We start from the raw sequence: 18,931 nt of genomic DNA, 5'->3' as shown, positions 1-18,931 counted from the left end.
TTGTCTTCTTCTCTATTATTATTCAGCTTCAGCTCGTTGTAAATGCAGCACCCTGCAATGATGTAATATTTTCCATTGGACTGTTTCTGCTGTGAGCATCCTGTAGTCCATGATATGTGTGATGAGCCTGGAGCACCGAGCCAAGGCCTGGAGCACCGAGCCAAGGCCTGGAGCACCGAGCCAAGGCCTGGAGCACCGAGCCAAGGCCTGGAGCACCGAGCCAAGGCCTGGAGCACCGAGCCAAGGCCTGGAGCAGCACGGGATGGAGAGATGGAGGTGAAATGCTGAAGGTCTGTTCAGATTCTTTCCTGAGAGATTCTGGGTGTGCACAAACATGCACAAACACCCGTTTCTTCCACCCGGAGACGCAGAAAGGGGCACTTTCGATGTCATCAAAGACGGACGGGTGGGTCTGTGTGTCTTATGTCGGAAAGTTGAATAAAACCACCGATGCCGGATAATTCCTTTCAAAATAAAACCTATAGTTAAGGGGAGAACAAAAGGGCGCTTAATATTTTATAAGTCCTACGCAATTTTAGCTTTGTTTTTTATATCAATGACTGGTCTTCCTCTATGGTTATTTTCGGTGGTCGTGATCATGCGTGTCCTCGATATTACTTTCGAGCTCTTTTTACGTCCTGACTCCGTCAGCGGAAACGGGGATGCCTTTATTTTGACAACCGGAAATGCTGTGCGTGTCTGTCTCGAACAACTTCCCGACCCATCAGAGCTCTCCTGCGGTCTTAATCGCACTCGTGTTCCCTAAAACTGGTTATTAAAAGTTGCTGCGGGTGTCGTGGAGCCGCGGCCGCAGCACCTGGAGGTACGTGTGTCCGTCGTTGGCGTGTTTCACCCGCCGGCTGTCCCGCAGGAGCCGCGGGCTGGTGCCGGACCCACTTTGTCGCTACGCACGCTGTCGAGCTGCAGATGGGGGCGAAGCGTCTCTGAATGAACCTGCTTTGGGCCGAGTCTCTGGATCACTGTGGTAGGGCTTTGATATCGGGGTCCGGGGTTGGGGCCGACTGAACGGCGACCAAATGGAAAGACTCACGGAGCTGTGGCTGCAGAGCTGAAACCGTCGCGGTGTGTCTGGCCGCCTGTGGCCGGGTAGGTGTCCGCCGCCCCCCCCCGCGGATCCTCGCTGATGGCGAGTCCTTTGTCATGGATGCACATGCAGAAACTCCTTTGTGTTGGGTTCCTGCGGGCTGGGTTAGCCCAAACCCGACCCTAACCCTGCCTGCGGTCTGGTGGAACCTGGCGGTGTGTTTTATGGGTGTGGAACTCAGATCCGGGGTGTTGGTCTGGGGTGCAGGTCTGGGGTGCAGATCTGGGGTGCTGGTCCGGGGGGCAGATCTGGGGTGCTGGTCTGGGGTGCTGGTCCGGGGGGCAGGTCTGGGGTGCTGGTCCGGGGGGCAGATCTGGGGTGCCGGTCCGGGGGGCAGATCTGGGGTGCCGGTCCGGGGGGCAGGTCCGGGGGGCAGATCTGGGGGGCAGATCTCAGCAGCACGTGCTGATGCTGCCTGGACACAGGTTGTGGCCACTGAAGCGGAGGGACAAAAGAGTGCAGATATCTGCAGCATCTCTGCTCCAGCCTCGGCCTCTTTAATTAACAACCCTGATTCCAACTCGCACCCTTTGATCATCTCTCCGTCTGCTGTCAGTTAGTTATAGACTTAACCTGACGTGTTTATTTAGCTTTTACATCGAAAAGTTATGGTGTAAAATCTGAGTCCCATACTGCAGCGAAAGGATCCAGTCAGTTCTGTTTGACCATTTGTCAAAAAAATGTTAATCTTTTTAAGATCAGGGGAAAAGCTAGACCATAATTAAGCTAACATTAAAGAAACAACTTTTTTTGTTTCACTTTTCCAAACACGTTGATCTATTTTTGGGGAAATTTCTCATTTTCCGTCCTCCCAGATGAGTAAGATTCTTCCACGGGTTTGTGAAAACAGTTTAGAATATTGATTATTTCCCAGGTATTATACTGAAAATGAAGTTCTGATATAATGGGAGTATAATTGACTCCCACAGTTCGTGGCTTTGTTTTATATTTGGAGTCCAGGATTGTGCACGTGTGACTCTGTGGATCGTGTTCGTCTCCCCTGAAATAGCCGCTGCCGTGCATCCACATCCTGGACGTGCAGGAAATAATGGCAGGTGCCTTTGGTGTGTGTGTGTGTGTGTGTGGGGGCATCGTTATGTAAAAGAATATGTACACACGGTGACGCTCGCCCGACAGATATGCACCCAGAATAGACTCACAGTGGCGTCTGGAGCCGAGCGGAGGCGCACGTGTGTCGAGCTGCGTGTTCATGAGAAGCCTAAAATACAAGCAGACCGTGTTCCAGCGTGCCGGAGTGTGTCCGGGTGTGACCACAGGACTGGGGGGGTCGGGAATCAGCCTCCTCGGGAGGCGGCAGAGCTGCAGCTTCCTGCTGGACGCTCGTTTCATGCTGCATTTCTAAAACAACAGATTCTCTTTTGAACGTTGTGACTTCCCAAAGGCGTGAGGATGCCACACCGTCGTGTCCGACCCTTTAAATGATCCCCCTTTATTTTTGGACTCAGTCTCAGAGGGAATGTAAGCCCCTGGGGGTCGTTAGATAACTTACATGAATCAGCATGTGGGCTCATGTTGTCATCACCTGTAGCTGCGCAGGGGGGGGTCAGGTGACCTGGCCGGGCCGTGGCGGGGGCCGTGTTAGCGTAGACTGGCCGCTGTGGCTTTGTTGAGCAGAGGTTCTGGAGCCGAATCCCCAACAGAGGTGCATGTTTGGATGTGAGGAGCGTTTCCGGCCCCTTCCTGTTCAGTGCACGGAACCTTCTGGTACCTGCTCACCCCGTAAAAACATGGTTCATCTCTGGTTATTGCTGTCATGTGAAACTGCTTTTAATGTCAAAGCACGACTGCGTTAGCGGCAGGTTGGGTTTCGTATCGCTACAGGTTCACGTCTCAACTCTTCTTCTGTGCTTCTGTAGGTCTGCTGCCTCCTGCTGAAGCAGGTTTAACACCACGTTGACACCATGTCGTGGGGAGAAAAGCTTTATGTGTGATATCTACAGATGACCTGTCTGTCTCTTTCAGCCCAGAAGCTCACCCTGGTCCATCATGAGGAAACCTTCAGTTTTGGCTTTGTGAAAAGCGAAGGTCAGGGTTCACGTGCATGTTCTGGCATCATGGCTGATGGAGAGGGGTTACACCTCGCCCCAGGCCAGATCTACATCGCAGTGGAGTATGACTACGAGTACAAGTCTAAAGACAAGGTGGTGACTATTCGCCAAGGAGAGTGCTACATGTTGGTGAAGAAGACCAATGAAGATTGGTGGCAGGTGAGAAAGGAAGAGGGCACAAAGGCTTTTTATGTGCCGGCCCAGTATGTGAGAGAGGTGCGCCGGGCCCTCATGCCCCCACCAAAGCCCGGTGTGAAGGCCAAGCCCACTGTTCTGGACATATGCCGGCCATCAGATGAAAACCTCAACAGACCACAACCCGAAATGTCAAGCTTTGGGCGTCCCTCACCATCTTCCACCCCGTCACCGTCCTCTGACCGCAACACCCCCCCAGCTCTGCCCAAAGACCCAAATCAAAATATAGGAAGCCCCCAACACTGCAAGGTGGTGGCTGAACTGGTGCTGCTGCACAACAACAACAACAACCAGCTCCACAGCGTCGGTGCGTCACAGCCGAGCACCCGGACGGACTCCCCTCCATTTAGAATGGGAGACGGCCACAGCAGAAGCACGCAGGTGGATCACACCTCCCCTCCAAGGGAACTACCTGGGGAGGGGCTCAATAAGAGCCACAATGACTCCGAGTCTGGCGATGAGTTAAGCAGCAGCTCCACAGAGCAGGTGAGTGACAACCAGTGTGTGTTGTGCATCGCAAGCGTGTGCTCATACTAGCCAAAAAGTCTGCACTGAGATCTTAAATCTGGTCTGGGACCTCACGGTTGGCTGAGTGCTCTCTTGGTTTCAGTGCTGCTCTATAAAGATATTAGATCCCAACCGAGGAGGGACTAGGTATCAATCAGGGTTTCTCCAGGAATCCAAATGTACAGACTCCCCAGACACACACAGTGATTGTTTTGCCCTCCAGTTCCTGCATAGTTGTCCTCCTTAGACAGGGAGGACGGCTGTAGGAACTCAGGACTCTGCTGCTGAGGGGGCTCAAAGCAGAGAAAGGTTTTCCAGACAGCGGGGGTCCTCGCTGGCCTGTGCGAGCTGTTTTGGGGCTGGTTGTGTCCAGGCAGAGTCAGCTTATTTAAAAGCTCTGGTCCCTGCTTGTGTTCTTTGTTCTGCAGCCTTCTCCACCACGGAGCGAACAAAGAGAGATGGGTGTGAATAGAAACTAGGTCATATCTGTGAAGGCTCCATCTGGTGCCCCCAGTCGGCCCCGCCGTTCAGAAGGGAACCCAAACTGAGGCTGGATAAGTGGTGGGCAGGTTTTCCTTCAAACAGGCCATTTTGTGTGTTACTGCCTACGACGTCCACTAAACTTTTAGAATGAATTTCACAGTTGTCACATGACCCAGGCCAAAGAAATGCCCTTAATTTACATCTGCACGAGCCTCTTTTATCCGCCTCTGGTTGTGCGGGAGGGGGTGGATAAAAGAGTCAGGACAGGATAGAGGCCCAGCAGGCATCCAGGCAGGTGCTCGTGGTGCTGTTGTTGCTTGGCCTGATGCTGCTGAGTGACTGAAGCTGTGCAAGAAAAAGTGCCACTTGTCCTGCTTTCTGTCCTCCGCTGGACAAAAACAACCCTAGCCCCTGACCCTAATACCTAACCCCTAACCCTAACCCCAACCCTTGCCCCTAACCCTAACCCTAACCCTAGCTCCTAACCCTAGCTCCTAACCCTAACTCCAACCCTAACCCTAATACCTAACCCTAACCCCTAACCCTAATACCTAACCCCTAACCCTAACCCTTGCCCCTAACCCTAATACCTAACCCTAACCTCTAACCCTAACCCCTAATACCTAACCCTTGCCCCTAACCCCAACCCTAACCCTAGCTCCTAACCCTAACCCCAACCCTAACCCTAACCCCACCCCTAACCCATAACCCTTGCCCCTAACCCCTAACCCCTAACCCTAGCTCCTAACCCTAACTCCAACCCTAACCCTAATACCTAACCCTAACCCCTAACCCTAATACCTAACCCCTAACCCTAACCCTTGCCCCTAACCCTAATACCTAACCCTAACCTCTAACCCTAACCCCTAATACCTAACCCTAACCCCTAACCGGAGCAGAGGCTGCAGGGCCAGCTGGCCCCGGAGCAGCATGGCCCTCAATGACGCTGCAGCTCCCGGCCGTCACGACGGCTCGATGAGATTTGTGACCACACACCCAGAAATCGGTTTGAACTTCAGTAAGAAATGTGCAAAAGCCCATTTGATTCTTGTTCGGACCGTTTTTTAGGATTTTCATATCACGTGATAAATAACAAATGTGTCAATTACTAATCTTATAATCTTGTACTAATATTTTTTTTTTAAATGATCATCTTGAAATCAGGGACTACAGTGAACCTGTTCAGATACAGTTAGATAACCAGAGCACAAACGTCTCTAGCTAATGGCTAACGCTGCCTGGTCGAGCCTCCAGAAGTCTTTATTTATTAACAGGCTGGATTATAGTTCCTATGTTACCATGTCAGAGGGATGTGGACCAGCTGGTTGGACCAGGAGGTGTGTGTGTCCAATCATTCAGATTGGTCGAAATTAGAGTCCAGCCGAAAGTCAACTGGACTGTTGGAATAAGCCGGAAGATGTTTTACGTCTCATTCCAGAAGTTGTTTCAGTTCCTCTGAACTCTCTGCCAAACCTTGATGGAATCCTGGGTTAGGGTTAGGGTTAGTGTCGGTCTACCCGCTTATTAACCAAGTAGCTGGTTAGGGTTAGGGTTAGTGTCGGTCTACCCGCTGATTAACCAAGTAGCTGGTTAGGGTTAGGGTTAGTGTCAGTCTACCCGCTGATTAACCAAGTAGCTGGTTAGGGTTAGGGTTAGTGTCAGTCTACCCGCTGATTAACCAAGTAGCTGGTTAGGGTTAGGGTTAGTGTCAGTCTACCCACTGATTAACCAAGTAGCTGGTTAGGGTTAGGGTTAGTGTCAGTCTACCCGCTGATTAACCAAGTAGCTGGTTAGGGTTAGGGTTAGAGCGTGAGGAGAACACCGACGCTTGACCAACCATGAGCTCACATTTCCTTTTTAAAATAAGCTTCCAAAAAAGAGGAACTTCATTCCTAAAGGGAAAAGCAAAGTTGACAAGTGGACTGAATGTGAGTGTGAGTGTTCACAGCGTGGTCGGAATGTCAGGAATGCACTGGAAAACAAGCAGGGGCCTCCTTTTCAGCTGGTCCAGGACCAAGACTCTGCAGATTACAGGGCACGTGGACCATGAGACAGCTCCACTCTGCTGCTGTGGTCCAAAAGCTACTGCTATGGTTCTGAATGGGCCGTGCTAGAACCAGCAGCTCTGCCTTCCATTAGGGTTTTATTGTGGTGTTGGGATGCTTCAAACAGAACCATTAGTCTAAAGCCAGGAGGACGGCACTGCCAGGATTCAGTGATTAGGAATCAGAGATGATCTCATCCACAGTCCTTCCTTTTATATTTCAGTATTTAATGTGGGCAGACATAAATACTTATAGTCATAATGCATAAATAGTCCTAAAAGTGGATTTGAAGGCGCCACTACACCCTGATTTTAACAATCATAAATCCAGACAGGGTCTCAGTTGTCCAGCTCATAGTTCTCGAGGTCCAGAAAGTCAGCTGGACTGTGGAAAGAAACTGGAAGATGGTTTTGCCCCTCAGAGAGCACCTTTTAGCTCAGCCCATCGTGGTGGGATTATATAGCCTCTTGGCTCCCATCAGCACCCGTGTGGAGGACAGTCCCGGTGCACCCGTGTGGAGGGCAGTCCCGGTGCACCCGTGTGGAGGACAGTCCCGTGTGGAGGACAGTCCCGTGTGGAGGACAGTCCCGGTGCACCCGTGTGGAGGACAGTCCCGGTGCACCCGTGTGGAGGGCAGTCCCGGTGCACCCGTGTGGAGGGCAGTCCCGGTGCACCCGTGTGGAGGGCAGTCCCGTGCACCCGTGTGGAGGGCAGTCCCGGTGCACCCGTGTGGAGGACAGTCCCGGTGCACCCGTGTGGAGGGCAGTCCCGTGTGGAGGGCAGTCCCGGTGCACCCGTGTGGAGGGCAGTCCCGGTGCACCCGTGTGGAGGGCAGTCCCGGTGCACCCGTGTGGAGGGCAGTCCCGGTGCACCCGTGTGGAGGGCAGTCCCGGTGCACCCGTGTGGAGGGCAGTCCGAAGCCTAAGCCTATCCCTCTGGTCATTTCCACTCAGAACATCCAGACTGACATCGACCACTGCGTGGGTTTTATGTAGCCTGTCGGTCTAGCGTACAGCGATGATGTTTGGGGCACCTGACGGGGCAAAGTTCCACCACCAAATCGTTCCACCACCGCAACCTTCTCTTTCACGTGGCGGTTTCAGCTCGGCTTCCATCTCACCCAGCGATGGTAAAACCAAATAAATCGCACATTTCACAAGTTTCTCCGCACAAGCTGCAGAGCGCCTCGTGGAGGCGAGCGTAGGCGTGTGTTCCTCTAGCAAAGGGACCTTCACGGTGACACGAGTGCCGTTTTCACTCCGTTTCTACGTGAATCCAAACGCCGTCAGACTTGATGTGTGTGCTGTCGTTAATCTTCAGTGGATGAGGTTTCTTACACAGCAGATATTAAAAAATCAGAGGTTTTGCTTCTTTAACCCTGTTTAACCCTATTTAATGGAACAACAGATCAGCATCCCGGCAGTGGTGACCTGCTAACCTTATGATGCTACATGTCCTAGCTTGTTTCAGAGCTAATGCTTCTCCATGGCAGCACGGGGCAAAGGAATCTCTGCAAATATCAAATATCACTTTCTACTAAAACACACTGAATCACATGATGGATCCACTGGATCTAGTCGGTCTTTCTAGGAAATTGTGGGGGTAGTTGTCTCTTCTGCTTTGATGTTCAGAAATTCTTCATTCAGTGGTTCTTATTTCAGAATTCTGTTAAACAACATCAGCAGTCGGCTTTGCTTCCCTCTAGTGTTGCTTATAAAAGGCTGCTGTCTGGGGCATTATTGTTTGCTCTTTGGGGCATTATTGTTGCCCTTTGGGGCTGTGGTGATGTCACTGCCATGGACACACAGTCGAGCCTGGATTAGTGGAACCATCAGAATCGGACCAGAGTGGTGTAATCATGTAAAAAGTGCCGTGAGCCTCAGTGGATCAGGGGCGGGGGCTGACGGGGGGGGGGCTGACAGGGGGGCTTAAAAGTAGCGCCCTCTGAACGAACCACCCCCACCCTCCTCACACACATCCAGCCTTGCAATCTTCTTACATATCTGGATTAAAAGGTTGTGCTCGGCCCAGCGCTGTGTTAAGCCCCCCCCCCCCTACACACACACACACACACACACTCCTGTGCACCCCTCCCAGTCAACGGGGTGCAAACAGAACATGGCAGAACATCTAGCAGCTGTCTGGATCACTTCCTCAGAACAGTGGCAGAAGTTGGCTGCTGCTGATGCACAGCTTCACACTCCTTTAGGCAAACCTGGGGTCCGACCCGTCTGGGGGTCCAGACCCGTCTAGGGGTCCCGACCCGTCTGGGGGTCCAGACCCGTCTGGGGGTCAGACCCGTCTGGGGGTCCAGACCCGTCTAGGGGTCCCGACCCGTCTGGGGGTCCCGACCCGTCTGGGGGTCCAGACCCGTCTGGGGGTCAGACCCGTCTGGGGGTCCGACCCGTCTGGGGTCCGACCCGTCTGGGGGTCAGACCCGTCTGGGGGTCCAGACCCGTCTAGGGGTCCAGACCCGTCTGGGGGTCCCGACCCGTCTGGGGGTCAGACCCAAACTTGTGCACATCCGGTCAGGACGGCGTCAGGTGCCAGTCTAAGAAAGAAACAGCGACATTCTCTCTAATGTGGCACCGGCCCACCGGGCCACCCAGAGTGACCCACAAAGGTCAGGGGCGTTTGTGGGTCACTCTGGACAAAATAGGAAAAAGTGCAAAGAGACGGAAACGCGTCATGTTTTGTCTTTAAGTTCATGGGTCAGGGTTCTGAAGACAGAAATGTCGGTGTGTTGCTCGTGGCCACAGGCCGTGCACGGTTCGCGTGCGCATGTTTTCAGCAGCCAGCTGACGATGCACTTGATTATTCTAAAGACTGAGACCATGTGACTGCAGGACAGAACGCATCACATTCAGCAGCCTTTCCACCGCTGATGTAATAAAACAATGGCGCTTTTCTCTGGACGGACACACGGCGGCGCGGGGAGGGGGAGGGGGGGGGGAGGGTAGTGGGGAGGGTGAGAGGGGAGGGTGGGAGGTGAGGGTGAGGGGGAGGGTAGTGGGGAGGGTGAGGGGGTGGGGAGGGTAGTGGACCAACTGGGCTCATGTGTGTGCAGATCAGCCCACCAGCCTGAAGCCTCCTGGTGCTCGGGCTCGTCGGTGACGGATTCTCCCCTCGTTTCTTGAGCCTGTCACCCTAACCCTCTAACCCTCTAACCCTAACCCACTAACCCTCTAACCCTGACCCTCTAACCCTCTAACCCTGACCCACTAACCCTCTAACCCCCTAACCCTCTAACCCTCTAACCCACTAACCCACTAACCCTCTAACCCACTAACCCACTAACCCTCTAACCCCCTAACCCCCTAACCCTCTAACCCTAACCCTCTAACCCTGACCCTCTAACCCTCTAACCCTAACCCTCTAACCCTAACCCTCTACCCTAACCCTAACCCCCTAACCCTCTAACCCTAACCCTCTAACCCTCTAACCCTCTAACCCTAACCCTCTAACCCTCTAACCCTAACCCTCTAACCCTCTAACCCTCTAACCCTAACCCTAACCCTAACCCTAACCCCCTAACCCTCTAACCCTAACCCTGTCCCTGTCCCTGACCCTAACCCTCTGCTCCACATCAGTCCAGCTTTTTTTGTTTTAAGCAACTATTGTTTTTGACTGTAACAACATGGTTATTACCCGAGTGAGTCCTGTTAACATGTAGGTCTGATCTGTAGTTCTCAGGCTGTTCCAGCCTCTCTATAGAGGGGTTAACCAGTGCCGCGCTCTGAACTAGGCATTATTATGGGTTGGTTCTTTAAAATCAACCAATGGATTGTTAATGACAGTGAGGGTAACCTAACCCACACTTTCTTATCTGGGTCGTATTTCATGACCTGCTGGTATCTCAAACACACGTTTATTACTAATGTGCGGGGTTGCCCTGGCAACAACACTCATTTTGGACAGTGTGTTCCAATATTATTGGAAAGGGGGGGTTGATGTACAGCCCCCCCACTGAGCCTTAACAGCCTATTGTGGCTGCAGCCACACTCACCTGGAATCACCTGGAATGACCTGGAATGACCTGGAATCTGAGAGTCAATAATAATGATGCAGATTGATGAGGGACATCTTATTCATTAGTAACTCGTTAACTCACCGCGTCTGATCAACCATTCAGGACTTGATCAAGTGTTGTCTGCACCAGGACTTGAACCAAGCACCCTCGTAACCACTCAGAAGAACAAACACTTGTCTTCATCTGCGTTTTGCTACGTTAGCTCAAACACAGGACGAGATGATGGCGCCAATCTTTGAGCGGTGAGCGTTTCGCTCACACGTGCTGAACCCAACCTCCGGAGGCTCCTCGCAGTCCTTCATAAAGGGGTTAGGGTTAGAGTGGGTCGCTTGTTGGGATTTTCTGGATTGTGTTGAACCTTTGACCTGCTCTCCCGGGTCAGGTGAGAAACGCCAGAAACTGCTGTTATATTCCAATAAAAGGAGTATTAAATGAAATAAAAGATGGCAAATTGACTGTGTGTAAAGCAGATTTAACCCATGGAGTGTTCCGTGGTCACCTCTGGCCTACCCTGGGATGCTGTGGGTCAGAGGTCACCCTTTAGTGCAGCCAGCCATCAGGAGCTCCAGGGTGTCACCTTCTTCACGTTCAGGTGGCTCCACCAATGAGCGCTCCTGTTTGGAAGCAGGACTCTAAATAGATCTCTTAAGATCCTTTAATCAGCCACTGACACAGTCGGGAAGCTGCCACCACCTGCTTCATATCTGCTCAGGACTCCTCTTACGGTCTCCTTCGCTTCATGCTCACGGCTGAATTCAGACTTTTCGGACCATGTTTTCGTACGTGAGGAGCCCACACTACATCGTAAGTAGCTCTCTGATCAAAGCAAAGAGGTCTAGACGTTAGTCTGTTGGGTCTTACTGGGTCTTACTGGATCCTACTGGATCCTACTGGGTCTTACTGGGTCTTACTGGGTCCTACTGGGTCTTACTGGATCCTACTGGGTCTTACTGGATCCTACTGGGTCCTACTGGATCCTACTGGGTCTGTGTCTGCTGGCTGGCCCATGTCCTGTGGAGCCACGTGCTTCCTATGGATCCTGTTCCTCAGTGAGGGGCCCGGTCTGTGACGGGAATGTTCTGCTCACAGCCTGTTCTGGTTGTGCTGCTGGTGTTACTGGGATGGCAGGAAGGACATTACACCCCTCTAACCCATGTGACCAGATGAGCTGTGGCCTCAGCAGGTCAGCTACTTCCTGTATTATTTCATGTTCCTCTGGCCCTCAGCAGGAGACACGTTGAACCCTGCTGCTGCTCAGCGGCTCCTGTAGGATTATTGTTCCAGGCGTCGCCGTTCTAAAAGCTCCTTTCCTGTTCTAACCAGTAACGTGGAATTCTGATACTGACCAAATTTAAAAACATGGCAGACTGTTAAAAGCTGTGTGTGGCATGCTGCAATGTTAGCAACTAGCTTAGCAATGGTGAGCTGTCACGCAGGAGCAAATACGTTCGATTCTCTGTTTTCCTGTTATTATAAATCCTTTCTGCTGCTTGAACGTGGTCACCTGCAGGGTTGGGGAGGAAGACGTCTTCCCCTCAGTTCTGCGTGGGAGTTCAGGGGTCAAAGGTTAAGTTGCAAAGAATTTTAATGGACCTGAATGGCTGTTTACACCAATACTGAGTCAATAATGGGCACAAAGCTGTGCGCACAGGCTAATAACTGCTTTGATATTTTTGGAATTACCTGCATTTCTGCATAAACTGCTCCTAAAATGGGATCTAATCTAATCTGTCACAACAAACACAAACTAATAGCAACTGATTATATGTTTCCATGCTTTTATTCAACACATCCACAAACCTGGGGCAGCTCCGAGGCTAACGTCTCTGGGAACTGTCAAGAACCAGCCAAACTGGGGTCGAGTGTTAGCTAAAGCTAGCCCGCCGCATTAAAAACACACTAGATTTAAGTTTGCTTTTGCCTGATGTGAACCATGTCCAGCACTAAAGAGCTCTCTACTCTATATTAGCTCATAGCTGCTTTTGTTCCTCAACACCTGTGATGTTTTTTACTGTAGGATATTTGAATATTGGAGCTGTGCATTAGCTGATGGGTCTGACTGGTTCAGGCTGCCTTTAGCATTCAGCTGGGGGTGTTGCTTGTTCCACACGAGTGGACCCCCACCAGGGTGGAAATGTAGGCTAATCTGGTCATGTGGCTGCAGCCAATATGATGAGCATCACACCTCCTGGAGAAGGGCGGGGGGAGCACTTTCCTGATTGGCTGTGCGTCGCCATGGTTACAGATGCAACCCCAGTCATACGGATGGCTGCTGTTGCTTTTATGTCAATAATTCCAGCTAGAAAGAAAGAGTCTTTAACACAAGCAGCAATATGGTGAAATATACTCGGTGATAGAGGAAGCTGTGGTCCTTTCCACTTCCTGTTGTGTTGGAGGAGTTTGTCTTTGTGAAACGGCTCCAGAGCCCGTTCCTTCATCACGGTTCGCGCTTGTGTTCAGAAACGGGATTAAAAGTGCATCGCCATGCGTGGAATGTCCATGTTCAGAGGTTACAGGAGAACCAGTGAGGATGATGACGTGTTTGTGAGCAACTCTGGACACCAGGTGACACCATATTCTCGCTACTGTTGATGAGTACCATATGACGTATAGCAAGGCACCAGTTCATGCTAGCAGTACCTAGAATGAGCAAATATTTGATGTTACCCCACAAATCTCGTCCGATTGAGCCCAGACCACGGATACGGGGGTGAACAGCCAATAATAATCATCTTTGACAGTTTCCTGGTCTGAAAAGGTGACGGTGATCCTGTCTAGCTGCACAGGTGCTTCAGCGCCGCTCCCCTTTCATACTGGCGAGGGAGGACTTTAGCAGGTCCATTTGATCAGTTGAGATGTTCAATAGATAAACAGCTATATCTGTTATTTTTGTTTGTGTAGAAAAAAATGTTGGTCTAAGTTATATTTATTAATTGTTGTGTCTGTTCCTTCCTTATAATATATTTATAGTGGGACCTCTACTTACAAACGTCTCTACATGCAAATTTTTCAGGTTACGAAGCGTCTCAACGGGAAAATATTTTCTCTTGTTACGAAGGAAATTTCAGGATACAAAAGGCAAAAATACGCTACCGCTGCTACTCGCAGCTCGCAGAGTTTAGCGATGCAAACATGCTAGTAGCTGCTCTGCCATTGGCTGTCGCCTAGCATCTTCCTGTCATCCCATTGGCTAGGAGGGACATCAATCTGTACAAGTTTGTGTGTGTCCCAGCGTCGCCTTCGTTTAACTTTTATTTATTGTGGGTGTTCGTTCGTTTGTCCATTAGATGGCGGTGTTACCACAAGTGTTAACGTTCGTTGCTAGTAATGACGGCTAATATAAGATTAGCCTGTAATAAAGTTCATTTTGCTCCTGGAGAAGCCTTGCACTGAATTCCTACATTTATTGTGCGCTAATCTAATTGTTACATGTATTTGTTAAATGTTTTGATGCGTTTTTATGATTTATAAAAAAAATATGTCCGAATTTTTGGGGGCTTGGAACGGATTAGGGCATTTACATGGAAAACACATCTCTACTTACGTAATTTTCAGGTTACGAAACAACTTCTGGAACGAATTAATTTCGTAAGTAGAGGTCCCACTGTATATGTGTGTGTGTGTGTGTACACATATACACACACACACACATACGCCTCACTAGAATTATGCTGAGCAACAATACAACACCATGGTCACCATGGTGACCACCACTGACCGTCTCCACCTCGGCTCTTCCCAGTCATCCCCCAGCGCTCACGGCCGTTCCCACTCACCCGTTTACACCAACCTCCAGGAGCTGAAGGTCTGCCAGTCCAGCCTGCCACCGGTCCCTTCGGGTTCCCCTCTTCACATCCTCAACGACTGGGAGACGCACAAAGACCTGAGCGGCCGGCATTTCTATTACAACCGTGCCAGTGGAGAGCGCACGTGGAAGCCCCCACGAACCAGGGACACAAGTTCCAGCATCAGCAGCGTCCAAGGAGACGGCCTGGGCACGGCCGAGAGCGAGGTACAGGCTGGGGTGTGTGTGTGGGTGTCTGTGGGTGTGTGTGGGTGTGTCTGTGGGTGTGTGTGTCTGTGGGTGTCTGTGGGTGTGTGTGTGTCTGTGGGTGTCTGTGGGTGTCTGTGGGTGTCTGTGGGTGTCTGTGGGTGTGGGGGTGTGTGTCTGTGGGTGTGTGTGTGTGTCTGTGGGTGTGTGTGTGTGTCTGTGGGTGTGTGTGGGTGTGTGAGGGTGTCTGTGGGTGTGTGTGTGTGTCTGTGGGTGTGTGTGGGTGTGTGTGTGTGTCTGTGGGTGTGTGTGGGTGTGTGTGTCTGTGGGTGTGTGTGGGTGTGTGTGTCTGTGGGTGTGTGTGTCTGTGGGGGTGTGTGTCTGTGGGTGTGTGTGGGTGTGTGTGGGTGTGTCTGTGGGTGTGTGTGGGTGTGGGGGTGTGTGTGTCTGTGGGTGTGTGTGTCTGTGTGGGTGTGTGTGTGTGTCTGTGGGTGTGTGTGGGTGTGTGTGTGTGTGTGTCTGTGGGTGTGTGTGGGTGTGTGTGTGTGTGTCTGTGGGTGTGTGTGGGTGTGTGTGTCTGTGTGTGTCTGTGGGTGTGTGTGTCTGTGGGTGTCTGTGGGTGTGTGTGTGTGTGTGTGTCTGTGGGTGTGTGTGTCTGTGTGTGTCTGTGGGTGTGTGTGGGTGTGTGTGTGTGTGTCTGTGGGTGTGTGTGTGTGTGTCTGTGGGTGTGTGTGGGTGTGTGTGTGTGTGTGTCTGTGGGTGTGTGTGGGTGTGTGTGTGTGTCTGTGTGTGTCTGTGGGTGTGTGTGTCTGTGGGTGTGTGTGTGTGTGTGTGTCTGTGGGTGTGTGTGTCTGTGTGTGTCTGTGGGTGTGTGTGGGTGTGTGTGTGTGTGTCTGTGGGTGTGTGTGGGTGTGTGTGTGTGTGTCTGTGGGTGTGTGTGGGTGTGTGTGTGTGTGTGTCTGTGGGTGTGTGTGGGTGTGTGTGTGTGTGTGTCTGTGGGTGTGTGTGTCTGTGGGTGTCTGTGGGTGTGTGTGGGTGTGTGTCTGTGGGTGTGTGTGTCTGTGGGTGTGGGTGTGTGTGGGTGTGTGTCTGTGGGTGTGTGTGTCTGTGGGTGTCTGTGGGTGTGTGTCTGTGTGGGTGTGTGAGGTCTCTTCACATGAACGAAGCTCCACTCATGAACTAAAGCCAGCTAAAGCCTGAGCAGGAATCTGGGAATACGGTCATTCCGAGCTCTTCAGCATTTGCTCTCTTTGATCCAGGAACAAGTCAGTTCAGGTTAAATCAGGAAAGCTGCAGCTTAACTCCTGGAATGTTTGATGTGTGTGTCATTTGTTAGCACGTGTTTTAGCATCGGGGAGCGCAGCCCTAAAGCTCCGCCCTCTTCGGGAAGTGTGTGATCACTTCCTGGCTTGGTGAATTCTGTCCTGTACTTATGAGCTGTCCATCAACTCAAGTCCTTCTGTCCCGTCCAGGCGCTGTCCTCGGAGGACAACTGGCCCAGCACCTTCTCCAGTCAGTCCGACAGCCAGTACGGATCGCCCCCTAGAGGCTGGTCCGAGGAGCTGGACGAGCACGGCCACACACTTTATGTTTCTGACTACACGCAGGAGAAGGTGCGCTGAAGGGATGAACTCTGCTCCTCAATAGCACGACGTCCTTGTAGCAAAGCTAACCCAACGTGTGCGGCGTTCCGGCGATCCGTGCAGCCGTCTGCAGATGTGTGGGAGGAGCCTACACAGATGCACATTAGCAGTTAGCACTAGCATCCAGGAATTCGCACCTGCAGCGTCTAATATTAACTTTGGCTTTTTTCAGTCTGCGTCTGTTGTAAAGAAACAAAGGACGTTTACATGCATTCACATTTAGACTTTACACGTTGATCCAAAGAGACGCATGGATCATGGCGCGTGCCGTCAGAGCGTCAGGTGATGAGGGACCAGGACAGGACAGGTCCCAGGTTCCTGCAGGTTTTAATGTGGACTTCTGATGTGTGCAGTGGATCAAACATGTGGACGACCGAGGCCGGCCCTACTACTACAGTGCCGACGGATCCCGGTCCGAATGGGAGCTTCCAAAGGTAAAATTAAAGTCAGATTTTGGACTTCAAAACCTAAAGAGCAATAAAAGTAAAACCTATATAATACCTATACCTATATAATCTTATTTAATTTAGACGCTAAATAATTTCATGCCACAGTTCAAAAAAACCTTAAAATCAGTGTGGTGTCCTTTCTGAGGGCTTAGGGATACTCTCGGGCCGGATACTCTCAGGGGCCGGATACTCTCTGAGGCCGGATACTCTCAGGGGCCGGATACTCTCAGGGGCCGGATACTCTCAGAGGCCGGATACTCTCAGAGGCCGGATACTCTCAGAGGCCGGATACTCTCAGAGGCCGGATACTCTCAGAGGCCGGATACTCTCTGAGGCCGGATACTCTCAGGGGCCGGATACTCTCAGGGGCCGGATACTCTCAGGGGCCGGATACTCTCAGAGGCCGGATACTCTCAGAGGCCGGATACTCTCAGAGGCCGGATACTCTCAGAGGCCGGATACTCTCAGAGGCCGGATACTCTCAGAGGCCGGATACTCTCTGAGGCCGGATACTCTCTGAGGCCGGATACTCTCTGAGGCCGGATACTCTCAGGGGCCGGATACTCTCAGGGGCCGGATACTCTCAGGGGCCGGATACTCTCTGAGGCCGGATACTCTCTGAGGCCGGATACTCTCTGAGGCCGGATACTCTCTGAGGCCGGATACTCCCTGAGGCCGGATACTCTCTGAGGCCGGATACTCTCTGAGGCCGGATACTCTCAGGGGCCGGATACTCCCTGAGGCCGGATACTCCCTGAGGCCGGATACTCCCTGAGGCCGGATACTCTCAGGGGCCGGATACTCTCAGGGGCCGGATACTCTCAGGGGCCGGATACTCTCTGAGGCCGGATACTCTCAGGGGCCGGATACTCTCAGGGGCCGGATACTCTCTGAGGCCGGATACTCCCTGAGGCCGGATACTCCCTGAGGCCGGATACTCTCAGGGGCCGGATACTCTCAGGGGCCGGATACTCTCTGAGGCCGGATACTCTCTGAGGCCGGATACTCCCTGAGGCCGGATACTCTCTGGAGCCGGATACTCTCAGGGGCCGGATACTCCCTGAGGCCGGATACTCTCCGAGGCCATTTTTGATGGCTGAACTGTTGTCATTTCGCCAGTACATCTCGCCACACTCGGGAGAGGTTCCCAAGACTCGCAGTCTGGAAAGAAAGCAACAGGAGCCGGTGGTCCTGACCAAGTGGAGGCACAGCACCTACCTGCTGGACGTCAATGACAAGGTTAGTGTGGAGACGTTGGAGCGGCGGAGGTGCTTTCATGGCTGTTTCTACGCTTCTCACAGAGGAGAAACTTTGTTCTGTCGGTTTCCAGCGATGAAAGGTGGTTCTGATCTGTCCAAACAGCTTGTGATTTTTACTGTTACAGCTGTGGTGACGTGCCAATAAAAGTCACTCCATCACATGATCAGCAGCAGCAGCAATCTTGTGATCCTGTAAATCTTCTCCTGCTGCTCCATTTTTCTTCTCTTCACTACCAAGCCTTTTAGCTGTTAGCTGTTAGCAAGTCATGCTGTTGTTGCTCTCGTTGGCAGGAGTGTGCTCCAGGGCCAAAGCAGAGCTCTCCCGACTCTGACTCCTGCCCTTCATCTCCTAAACATCCCTCCACAGTTAGTATCCTGACTCCCATCACGGTCTCATCTCATCACGGTCACAGTCCTGTCTTCTGCTGGTGAAATGGCGCCCCCTGTGGGTGATCATGAAGCGTCACATTTCCGACTATAGTCCAACACATGTTATCGACTTCTATAGGCTTCTATAGGCTTCTATAGGCTTCTATAGGGCGACTGCTTGTGCTTCGGTATCGATAGAATCTAATCTTATACCGTGTTTTTCTCCTCAGCCATCAGAAAAATGTGGAGTCCTCAATGTCACAAAAATCACAGAGAATGGAAAAAAAGTTCGGTAAGATTAATTATCCCCAATTTTTTTAAACCATTGAAAACATTATGACAGAAACATATTAGATATCGGGATTTTTTTCCTTTAAAAATGTATTTCAAAACCAAATTGGTCATTTGTAAGTTTGCACCGACGGTGCTGCTCCTGGAGGTCGTGGTTCTGATCTGTCTATCATCTGTATCGATCGGATTAAATGTAATAAACGTATGAGCTTGACCTTGTGTGTCCGGAACAAGGTCAAGCTCATACGTGATGTGCTGAGAATATTTGAAATGATAAAATAGCTGCTCCTTCCGTAGAAACGCGGCTCTTAGACTCTGGACTCTGTCCTAAATGTGTTGTTTTTTCTGGCCTCCAGGAAGAATTGGACCTCGTCTTGGACGGTTCTGCAAGGTTCCTCTCTGCTCTTCGCCAAAGGTCAGAGCGGCAGCACCAGCTGGGTATGTACCCCCACAGTCGGACCACCTCGGCCCTCTTTCCTGATGAATGTGAGTGTG

The 18,931-nt window shown here is 51.6% G+C and overlaps 1 protein-coding gene across 10 annotated transcripts in view; it reads left to right on the top strand.

Annotated features, from left to right (window-relative positions):
- The first annotated feature begins 667 nt into the window (after window positions 1–667).
- Window positions 668–18,931, top strand: part of arhgap12b (Rho GTPase activating protein 12b) — a 27,106-nt gene continuing 8,842 nt past the window's right edge. For 2 of the 10 annotated variants that reach the window (XM_029843053.1, XM_029843052.1), the window contains exons 1-9: window positions 834–985; window positions 3,089–3,855; window positions 14,177–14,446; window positions 15,898–16,038; window positions 16,422–16,502; window positions 17,637–17,756; window positions 18,068–18,142; window positions 18,376–18,437; window positions 18,793–18,922. In XM_029843053.1, the coding sequence (XP_029698913.1) occupies window positions 949–985; window positions 3,089–3,855; window positions 14,177–14,446; window positions 15,898–16,038; window positions 16,422–16,502; window positions 17,637–17,756; window positions 18,068–18,142; window positions 18,376–18,437; window positions 18,793–18,922 (1,683 nt within the window). In that variant the 5' untranslated portion in view covers window positions 834–948. The other 8 variants (XM_029843059.1, XM_029843058.1, XM_029843056.1 and 5 more) reach the window with 7 other exon arrangements.

Source organism: Takifugu rubripes, chromosome 10 (assembly GCF_901000725.2).
Source record: "Takifugu rubripes chromosome 10, fTakRub1.2, whole genome shotgun sequence".
Taxonomy (NCBI): Eukaryota; Metazoa; Chordata; class Actinopteri; order Tetraodontiformes; family Tetraodontidae; genus Takifugu; species Takifugu rubripes.
This window is presented reverse-complemented; position numbering and strand designations above follow the sequence as displayed.